This window comes from Sciurus vulgaris (assembly GCF_902686455.1).
Source record: "Sciurus vulgaris genome assembly, chromosome: 10".
NCBI classification, from domain to species: domain Eukaryota; kingdom Metazoa; phylum Chordata; class Mammalia; order Rodentia; family Sciuridae; genus Sciurus; species Sciurus vulgaris.
The window spans coordinates 5871215-5882692 of record NC_136470.1 but is presented as its reverse complement, the minus strand read 5'-3'; the positions used below and the strand labels follow the sequence as shown (position 1 = coordinate 5882692).

General features: G+C 43.4%; 1 protein-coding gene across 2 annotated transcripts; it reads right to left on the bottom strand.

Moving 5' to 3' along the window:
* Positions 1-1404: 1404 nt before the first annotated feature.
* PSMG1 (proteasome assembly chaperone 1) lies at positions 1405-10500 on the bottom strand. Of its 2 annotated transcripts, none has more exons than XM_079155867.1 (7): positions 10321-10500; positions 9207-9313; positions 7966-8117; positions 7233-7295; positions 4287-4485; positions 3195-3331; positions 1405-1646 (listed from the first exon to the last, which is right to left on the bottom strand). In XM_079155867.1, exons 1-7 carry the CDS (start codon positions 10455-10457, stop codon positions 1572-1574), a joined length of 870 nt encoding a protein of 289 aa, XP_079011993.1. In that variant the 5' UTR covers positions 10458-10500; the 3' UTR covers positions 1405-1571. The 2 variants fall into 2 exon arrangements, with proteins under 2 accessions (XP_079011993.1, XP_079011994.1); XM_079155868.1 differs by lacking the exon at positions 10321-10500 and adding an exon at positions 9932-10071.
* Between the last annotated feature and the right edge of the window lie 978 nt (positions 10501-11478).

Here is an 11478-nt window from a genome sequence, read left to right as displayed (position 1 = left end):
AAATGGACAGAGGCAAGATGAAGAGCCAGCCAGAGAAGAGAGGCTGTGCCTGGTCAATCAAGGAATATTCCTTGCTTCCAGAGGGACTGGCAACACATGCTCGATGGACTGCAGAATTGTTACAGCCCAGCTGTCCGTCCTACTCTCCCCTTCTCTGCAGAGTGTACAGGACACGTGACCTGCCCGTCTCACCATGGCACACTAGGTATGAAGCAGCAGGAAACGTGTCCCTTTCATGTGTAGGTCTCTGTATTCCCAGAAGCTGCATCTGAGCCTGACACAGATGACAGATGACTGGACCCTGGGCTGCCGGTCTGATGTCACGACTGGATGGCACCTGGGCTGCCCAGGGAGCACATTTTGCACGTGCAGAGGCAGCAGAGAGCAGACAGTGGCAGGGGACTTTTCAAGGGCACTGACCATGTTTCGCATGCCACACCTTTCATGGCACCCTCCCATGCTGCCTCTGGAGGGGACCATGGACCTACTTTGTCTGTTGGGATGGTGGCAAATGACGCAGATGCTTGAAAACAGCCCTGAATGCTTGGAGACAGCCGTAACCAGGCCATGTTGCCTTGCGCCTGCAGAGCCCCATCCCTGCTACCCTGGCCTGTGTTCACGACAGAAGTGGCTGGGGAGAGAAGCTGGCCAACACCCACAGCTTAGCCTGTGGTCCCGTGAGGCAGTGCAGCTGCCTCAGGTTCATGATCCAATTCACATTCTGGTAACACAGAATGTGTTGGGGCTGGTGGTGTTCCAAAGACCAGCCTTGCAAAGAGCCCGGGAAAGGTCTGGGTGAAGAGGCAACCTGTCAGCAGTACTGAAAAGAGAGCACATACAAACTTGTTTCATTTTTAATAAATGTGACTTTGTTACTTCATCATCAATTATTATCCAAAAAACAAAAACCTAGATCTCATGAAATATCTTGTAAGTTTCCATATGTTAAGAATCACTAGCAGGCACAGTGGCACATGACTACAATCCCAGCAGCTTGGGAGTTTGAGGCAGGAGAGAGAAAGTTTGAGGCCAGGCTCAGCAACTAAGCAAGGCCCTAAGCAACTTGGTGAGACTTGTCTTAAGAAATTAAGAGAAAAAAAAAAAGCGGGGGGGGGGGGGGGGGTTGGCCTTATAGCTCAGTGGTAAAGCTCCTCTGGATTCAATCCCCAGGACCCACACACCACCCCACCCCCACCAAAAAAAAAATCATCACTAAGAAGTCAACTTTCAGATGTTTTGCACCCAACTATGTGCTCAATTTAATACAACCTGCTGACTGCAGTTTTTCAAAACCTTAACATTACCTTGAAGTTTCAAATAAAATACTCCCACCTGGTGGATAAAAGAATGTCTGCTCATTTCAGTTTTGAACAGTATCACCATGAAGAAGGAATTAAATCACAATTAACTTTTTAAAGTTTATTCCATTTTATCACCCTCAGAGCACAGCACCTCCAGAGTAGCCCTCAAAGCAGTGCGCGCTGCTCCCCTGGAAGGACTGGATGCTTCTGGAGCCTGGGGTGGCTACAGTTAGACACAGTGTAGAAGACATTACAGAACAATCTTTGGGATCACGTATAAATGTTACTCTGAATCTCATTTGTTGTCATCAATTTCTTCAGTACCTCTGTGCCCTGCGGAATATTCTGGAAGAAGAGAAAAAGCTGTCAAGGCTTCAGTAAGAGGCAACTTGCACACCCAGCCTGAGGCTCTTGAGAAGTCATAAGCAGGACACTGAGCAGTGGCACTGCTTTCCAGCACCTCTTTCCAAGGGAACAGCTCGAGCAGAGGAAAGCTCAGCGGGTCCTTCCCCAGCCCAAACTTCAAGGTGCACCTGCCCCTTCACCACTACTCTCCCTGCCCACCGCAACCCTCATGGCACCCAGCCTTCCTCCTCTCATGCCCCACTGAGGCCCTTCCATCTTGCAAAGCTCGCCATGGGGCCACTTCCTGCCCGCGCTTTGGCCCACCTCAGTGAGAGGCTGTCCCAGTACGCCTGCACTGGCACCGCTCCTGCTGGGATGGGCTCTGAAGCCCAGTGGTGCCGGAGTGGGGCTGCTAACTCCTGTTAACTACTACTGGACAAGTCCCACTCCGTGTGGACCGAAACCTTGCACTAACTCAAATGACTTCACTGGGTCATTAAGAAAACAGCACTTGGGCTGGGGCTGGGGCTCAGCTAGCACGTGTGAGGTACTGGGTTCAAACCGCAATACCACATAAAATAAGTAAATAAAATAAAGGTATTGTGTCCATCTACAACTAAAAAAAATTGAAAAAAAACCTTTAAAAGAAAAAAAAAAAAAAAAAACAGCACTCTTCACAACAACCATCTCACCCTTCCACAGATCAGTATCTTCAAAGCAAGAAATGAAAATGTTTAGATGCACATGACACACACCAAATCAGAGCTTTACAGTTTTACTCTTCACCAATCAACAAAGGGTTACTGAGGGCTTTCTTCTACCTGCCAGGTGTGTGGTAAACCAGGGACACTAAAATGAAGAAACATGCTCCCCTACCACTGGAGCTGAGGAAGAAACTATCTTAGGAGACCTGTGAAATGAGCTAACTCCAAGACAAGTGCCATGGGTTTTAACCCTGACAGCTACTCCAGATAAGACAGGGTCATGAACAATGCTGTTACACCCCCTTTCCTCTGACGTAACTCTCAACCAGGCACTGTGGACTCATCACAAATCTCTTAAGAGAAAGTCGCGGAGTCCCTAAATGGCCTGAAATGCTAGGCAAATGTTGCTGTGTATGTGTTCTGGTATGTATTTTTCTAGTAAATGAGCCCACAGACCTAAGGGTGGGACAAAGGTTCATTAATAATTCTTGTGGGGTCCCCAGCCCAGGGCGCCCTGTGTTCTAAGCTTGCATCTTCACATATCCAGTGCCCTCAAAATTAGGTGAACACATGTTGTAAGTTGATACATACTATACTCAAAAGTTACACCCTTCCAAGTGAGTTAAACATAGACATGTGGGATGTAAGGGCAACGCACTTGTCTACACATAAGTTACAGAAGTTAATCCAGAAAAGAGGGTGACAAGCTCATTCCACGGACAAATCAGGAAACTGGGCATGGAGAAGACAGGCTCTCCAAGTACTGCCTAGAGTTCACACTGACCCTGTACACTCAGGTTCATTCTAACAACTCAGCTATTAAATTAAGTGTGTAAAACCTTACCTTAGCCAAGCCTTTCAAGCTTCTGGAAGAAAGTATAGGCTTAAAAGCTTCCACGGTAATGAGGTCTAATTTCATCACATCAGTATAACACAAATACAGAATGGCAGGGATTTTCCATACTTGACAGTAACTTAGAACTATGACCAAAGGAAAAACCATTTATGTTTTCTGTTATATGATTTCTAAATTAACCACCTTTAAATAATAAAGGTTGCTTTAAAAAGTAAGCTCTGTTGCCTCTTTGAATCAAGACATTTACTGCTATACTAATTAATTATAATGTGTATTTTCTTTCAAAAATCAACTTATTTTCCTAATACTCTTTTTTCTTTTGGTGCTGGGGACTGAACCCAGGGCCTTGTGCATGCGAGGCAAGCACTGTACCAAATGAGCCACGTCCCCAGCCCCATTTTCCTAATAATCTTTTGCTTTTGTAAATATTATCTTTATTTTACAATTCCTAAACATACTGCTCAATTTTAAGTAGTGTGAAAGTTAAAATTTTAGTCACTATAATAAACAAAGCAAGTTATATGTAACAAATAAATATATGATGCAGACTACCAAAACTTTAGTCACTTCTTATTCTAATAAACTTAACATGAAGGAGAAAAAAAACCTTTTTCCTTCAATACAATATATTTAACAAATAACAATCATATACAATAAAAGATATACTGCTGAAAAGTAAATGGCAATCTGACAACAAAATATAATTATAGTAATAAAAGATACTAAAGCAACACACATTAAAGTAACAAACTTCAATATCACTTTGTTTTGATAATTAAAATATACTTTACCAACTTTTCATACAATTTACAACTAACATTGACTTGCATTCTGAGTTGTCAGAGACCAAAAAGAAACTAATTCTGAAGCAGAACAGTTTAAGCCGTCTGATCTGCTCTCATAACTGTGTCTAGAACGTTTTAAAACTCAAACCAAATATACTATACTTGTAAGTATAGATACTGAGGATTAATAGCAATATAATGGTTTTGACCATTAAAAAATTACCTAAAAAAGTTCTCTAATGTGAAAATAATAATTAGCAGTAAGATAAAACGTAAATATGAATTTTGATACCACCTGCCGCAGGAAGGCCATGCACGATGTTCGGCTGTTCCAGCAGTGAGCAACAGGCAGTGTCCTTGCAATTCTGAGTTTTTAGGGCTTTCAGGAAAGGAGAAGGAAGGCTGCCAGTAGATTCTGAGGTTTTATAGTCAGTGACATGCCGACATGTGAGAATAGTTATCTGCATGTTCCTCCTTGGACAAGAGCCAAAAACCTGACACAAAATTGATTTAAAATTAAACAAGGGTAAGCATGTTAGGGAACAGAAACACTGCTCCAGCTGTTCACCCAACAGCATGGAGGGCAGCTCCACACCTTGCAGGGGCGCACTGCACCTGGAGAGCAGCATGCAGGCTTGACTGTCCCCCTGGGTTTGACCTGCACTCTGCTTTCTAGTTGGGCACTCTTTCTCAAGGTGCATTCCTGTCTCTTAACTCAGGGCACTATGACCTCAGGGCAGTAAGAGACTGATGGGGAGTGAACACAACCACGGATTGACAGTGCCCGAGTAGCTGCCACAGGAGCGCTGACCTGAGAAAGCGAGTCCCAAGAGCACACCCCACCATCGGCTCATCCTCACCCACCAATAATGACACTTGGAAAATGGCTCTCACTGAACTCACTCTTGGTTCCTACAATTGTGGGCAAGTTTCAAGTGCTCTAGAGCTCAGTGTCCTCTTCCATAACTCGAAGAGTGGATCTGGCAGCTCTCCAAGAACCCTTCTACCTCACAATAAAATCCATGCTGACACAAACAAAGCAAGCAACTATTTTTTAGAGAAAAAAGAGTAGTTTTTAAGTTACCACACCTATTTAAAAATATTCTGTGAAGAAAACAGCTATTTCCAATAATAAAAACAGAAATGAAGATTTTATATTTAGTGCCATAATTCATACAACTAATTTTATTATATCATAACTTTGTAAATAAATACAAAAAAAGTCAACACAATTCAAGTTTGTTTTCAGGTACATCTCATTTAAGAAAAAATAAAAACATTACTCACAGGCTTGATTTATTTTCCTTCCTAGAACACTTAAAAGTCTGAATCTACAATAACTAAGAACTGTTAGATTGCGTTTAATTATCAGGATGATTTGAAAAAAATAGTCAAGTGACCCAAAGAATACCCCTAAAGGACAAAATGATCAAAATATTTTATTTTAGAATGGTATGATTTTGGGCTGGGAATACAGCTCAGTGAGAAGAGAGTTTGCCTTGCAAGCACATAGGCCCTGAGTTCAATCCCCAGCACCACAAAAAAAAAAAAAAAAAAAAAAAATGCATGATTTTATATTTTTTTCAAGTCTAGAATACGTCCATCTGTTCCACAGTGCAAAATTAAGTATTTTTGAAATAATAATCACCCTAAATAATAAAAAAATACATATAAAACAATAATTTCCTAACATTCTTTGCTCTGACCCTCTTCCCCAGAAGATACACATAAGCAAAGATCTTTTTAAACAACTTTTCCTTTAATAAAATGCATTTACTAACTTTAAGCAAATTCTTCTAAGTATGCTAACTGGTTTAAATAAGTAGAAAAGGAAATTCTTACTTCTAATAAATTTAATTGTAATATCAAGTTAAAATACACCTGAGATTTAAGCTGAGATATTGCTAAGAAGTACACAAGGGCTGAAGGGCCTACTTCATTTACAAATACAGGGGAAACAGAAATGACAAATGACCAGGGTAAAGACTATACCATGGATTTCCATGTGTCATTACATATACTGAAATACCACACTGCACCCCATAAATAAGTACAATTTTGTGTCTATTAAAAATAAAAATAAGGGGCTGGGATCATGGCTCAGTAGTAGAGCACTTGCCTCTCACGTGTGAGGCACAGGGTTTGTTCCTCAGCACCACAAAAAATGACTAAAATAAACGTATTGTGTCCATCTACAACTAAAAATTTTTTTTTTAAATAAAGATAAAAATAGGCTGGGCATGGTGGTGCACACTGTAATCCCAGCTACTCAGTAGTCTAAGGCTAGAGGATGGCAAGTTCAAGGCCAGCCTTGGCAACCTAGGGAGACCCTGGCTAACTAGGGCTGGAGATGTAGCTCAGTGTTAGAGAGCTCCTGGGCTCAATGCTCAGTATCACACACACACATGAAAATAAAGATTCGTCAAGAGTTAAGTCAGTCTCAGCAACTCAGCAAGGCCCTGTCTCTAAATAAAATATAAAAATGGGCTGGGGAGGTGATTTAGTGGTAAAGCATCCCTGGGTTCAATCCCTGGTACATAAAAAAAAAAAAAAATTGAAAAATCAAGATAGAAAAATAGATATATATGAAAAATATATGTACATTTAGCATCCCTAATCCAAAAACCTAAACTCTGATATGCTTAAAAATCCAAAAACTTTTGGGTACCTACATAAAAACACAGTGGAAAATTCTACACCAAGAATTTGTTTCATACCCAAAGTCGTCAAAAACTTTGTACAGTTACCTTCAGGCTATGCGAATAAGATGTATTTGAAACAACAAATCTGTGTTTATACCTGGTTCCCATCTCCAAAATATGTTATTATGTATATGCAAACATATCAAAATCTGAAAAAAATAACTAGATCTGAAACACTCTGCCCCAGACATTTGAGATAAGGGATACTCAACCTATAATATAAAACTGACAAAAATTATGGTTTCCTTTAAAATTCCTAGATGAGTTCAATTCTTCACTCAAAAACTTATTTCACTGTGCACATACCATGTGCATAAATTTCCAACAAAATGAAGAAAATCTATGTACACCATACTGCAAAGAAAAAGAGATGTCATATTTTGGAGCTTGCAGTGAATGTTTATTTATTTGAGAAAATAAAAACAAAATCCTTTCCTATATAATATCTGACTGCATAAGTCTTAATGAAAAGATACTGAACCTTAAATAATAGCAACTTCTATAGTCTACAGATCCACAGGGTCTGATTTCTCTCTTACCTTTTCCAGCCACTGATACTGCTGATCTTCAGCAACATAGCAACTGCACTGACAGACAAACACCTGAAAAATAAAATTCCAAGTTTTTTGTCAAGGAAAATAAATTTTATACATACCCAGACTGCCACCATATAGGTATCATGTGAATATCAATGTCTACAATCTGGATCTGGAATGTCTGCAAAAGGCCTGGTGTTTCTTCGTTTCTACAACTTGCCAAAGTCTGTATCAGCTTGGCACTATTGGGAGGTGGCGGAAACTTGAAGTGGGGGGCCTAACAGAAGGTCTTTGGGTCACTGGGGGTTGTGGCCTTGAAGGCGATATTGGGATTTGGTCTTCTTTCTCTTTTGCTTCCTGGTCATGAGGTAAGCAGCTTTGCTATCCACATGCTCATACCATGACGTACTGTCCCCCAGAAGTCTTAAAGGAATGTGTCTGCCTGATCATGAAGGACCTCCAAAACTGTGAGCTGATTATCTCACACACTTGTTACAGTGACAGAAAGCTAACACAAACACTTAGACAAACTTGTTTTCCTGACTCTACTACAGGCGCATTTACTTCTTTTAAAATTTAGTAAGAGTTAAGTTATTATTGGCAACTGGTATCAAAATAAGAACACACTGAAAGGGCAGTTCAGAGACGTGCCAGTGAGATTCTGGGGTACACTAACAGAAAAGACTGTAATGCTTACAAGACTAACTTTTAAACATACAAGTCAAGTCCCGCATACCAAGGGATTTGATTTTAGGTGATAAAACACACAAAAAGCCTCTGAAGGGGACAGGTGTGCAGTGTCCACTGTTCTACACCATTCATTCCAGAGTTTAGCACAACCAACTTCTTCCCAGACGCCTGAATTCATAACAAACGATGACAAAAATGCTGTAAGAGAACAATTCAAACAAGTTAGTGCTTAGAGCTCTGCATGTTGTATTTTCTATTCAATAAAGAGTTAAAATTAAGGGGCTGGGGAGATAGCTCAGTTGGTAGAGTGCCTGCCTCGCAAGCACAAGGCCCTGGGTTCAATCCCCAGCACTGCCAAAAAAAAAAAAAAGAAAGAGTTAAAATTACTCTAGAATTTCAAAGCTGAAAAAGTCATCAAGACCATCTAAGGCCACCTTTGCAAGAGCACAACCTGGGCTTCACATGAAAGGCCACACTGACTAAGACAAGACTACAGCCAGGATGGAGAAGACAGGCTCACTGACAGACAGACTTGTTACTGTACTCTTCCAGTGAAACACTCCCCTAAAAATGTGAGACCAGAAATTCATACAAATGAGTCATAGTAATATACACTTAATCTGTTCTATAAGGTCTAGGAGTGCTTTATATGGCGAGGGAGCATTTTTTTAAAATAAATATATATTTTTAGGTGCACACAATTCCTATATTTTTCATTTTTATGTGGTGTTTCACATGTGCTAGGTGAGCGCTCTACTACTGAAGCCCATGGCAAGGAATCTTAATGGGGTTCCCAATGCTCCCAATACCTGCAATTCCCCTAAAATTATAAGGTCTTTGTGTGCTTGTACACAGACATTGTTCAAGATGAACTCTTCACTTTTCTACCTTGTAACTCACCAAGTGAATCAATACAAAGACATCAGAACTAAATTGCTCAAAAATGCTAGTGATGAGTTCTCATTGTTTTCAAAAGTCTATTAACTCAAAAACATTTGCGTAAACCTGACTACAACACATCAGAAATAGTTCCTTGAGTTTTAAGTTCCTGAAGATAAAAATATTTCTTTTAAATCCTATTTTTTACTTTGATTTTTAAAAAAAGATGGTACACATGAGTAGGTGATGTATTTAATCCCCTCTCAGAAACAAAGTTACTCTACCAAGATTTTTCTTTTTTTTTTTTTTAAGTAACCAAAATCTGAAGTCTTTTAGGATGGAAAGAAATAAGTAACTTCATATTTTATTCTTTCAAAAAAATCTCTAGTCGTCTGCATTTTCACTTACCTACTGCATTATTTCCTATAGCAATTATAAACTTGGAACAAGGATATTTTTCTAGCAGAGAAACTTCCAGAGATGTTTTTGTCTGTCTTCGAAGAAGCCGCACCTCCCTAACACAAGAAACAAGAGAAGACGAAAACAACTTAAACACAGTTAGTATTCTACTTTGGAAAAACAACTTTATAAGGTATGATTGAAGAGCCCTTCCTAATAGGTAAAACTGACACTTGCATTTTTTGAAGACCATAATTAGAATCCTAAATAAAGCGCAGATTCACGCACTGATAATCAACAGATAAAACTACTACAAGCAAGTTTCGTGTCCATCTGACCCCTGGTCAACCTTGGCATCCCTAAAGTGAGAAAACTGGGCAGTATGCAATAAGAGATAGAAAGCACCACTTCAAAGCACTGTCGTCAAAGAATGTGAATGTGACCCAAGTTTCAAAATCAAAGTTCATTTGCAGGAAATGCAGGCGATGGGCACACGTGTGTTAAATGACTCCAGGAGGAGCGACCAGGCAAACCCCGAGCTCTCAGCAGGAGTGACAGGGAAGGTGGACTGCCCCAAACGAGATGCACCCTCCAAGTGAGAGGGGCGGCCTCGTCGGATCCCCATTCTCCCAAGCCACCGGAAAACCTCACGTCTGATCAAACTAGGTAAATCTGACCTTGGACGATTAAACGACATGGGAAAATTACTATTAACAGCGCACGCAATAAAATACCTAAATCGTCTGAGACGCACTCTGCCGAGGTGGAAGGCCGTACTGGGCCGTGCCTAGGGGCGGGAGGAGGGGAAACCACCGTGGCACCGTCTTCACAACTGCCGATTTACGCGGTGGGTGGGCGTCCGGGGTCACTTAACTTTTCTCCCATTTCTGTGTTAGGAAGTAACTGTCGAGAAAGCGCCCACCTGCTTCCGACGCAGGCCAGCGGGTGTGGGGCAGGGAGAGCGGCGCGGGCGCAGCGCGGCCCCGCAGGGCGCGCGCAGACCCACCCCGGGCCGGGCAGCGGGGCCGGGCGGCCGGGCGGGCAGAGCCGACCGCGCCCCGCCGGCCCCTCGCGGCGCGGGCCACGCGCTCCCACCCCCGCGCCGCCCGCGCCGGCGCCTCACCTCTTCCGCGCCAGCTGCCGCCGGACCTCCCTGTCCTCAGGAGTCTCCCTCCTTCCCGCCTCCTCTTCCTCCTCCTCATCCTCCGTCCCGGCTCGGCACGGCGCCTTCACCACCTCTCCAAAGAAAGTGGCTGCCATGGCCTCCCCGAGACCGACCGCCGCACAACCGCGGCGCCGCGGTACGGCGCACGCGCACGTGCGCGCGACCACGCCCCCCACACGGCCCTACGCTTGGCCACGCCCCTTGCGCAGTGTTCCTCCGCCCGGCCCCGACGTCGTACGGCCCCTGATCGTAGCCTCGCCCCCTGTGCCGCCCGCGCGCGCCGACACGCCCCTCCCGCGCCAGTGGCACTATTTGGTGCTCCGCAGGCGGCTGAGTCCCCGCGCGTTTTCCTTCCGCTGCCGAGCCACGCGGGGGGACCGAGACACTGGAGGACTGCAGGCTAGAGGGGCAGGAAGTGAGCCGGGTGGCGGAGCCCACGGACGGCCTCCTGCCAGGCAGGTAACGGTCCCGTCCCTGCAAAGAGCTTCACCGAGAGCGCTGCCCGCAGGCCTTTCCTTCCTCCAGACCCTTCCCCTTCCCCTCCAGTAGGCGCGACGGGGCGGAACGCTGAGCGCTGCTCCGCACCTGGGCGCCCCAGTGGGCGGTGGCGAGGACGGAGGCCCGGGACGGCGGGCAGAAGAAATACAGTGCTTCGCGGTTGTAGAAATGAGACCTTTACTCTGGCTTAGGAATTCACATTTCAAAAGCTGATGATTGTCAAGCCGACCTAAAAAACGTTTTTTTTTATGAGAATGCAAAAATAGTTTTAAAAACTTGGCCACTTGTAAACGTTTTCATTTTAAATAGTCTTTCGCTGTTAAGTATTGAATTGGTTCTTTATTAGCGTGTGCTGGAAGACAAAGCTCACAGAGCACTGTTCCACGCGAGAGAAAAAGGGGGCAACTCGTGGCTGGTCTGTTACTACAAAGAAACGCAACACCGAGCCTGGGTGCAGCCGAGCTGACACGGATGCCACTGCCTGCGTCTCGGAACCTTTTCAGTGAGTGGTCACAGTACAGCGGGGTCAGAGGGAGTCTTTTGAGATTAGCCCAAAATATCCCCAAGTTGCCAGAAACATTTTAAGATGTAGGAAAATAAAAATATCATTTACACAAA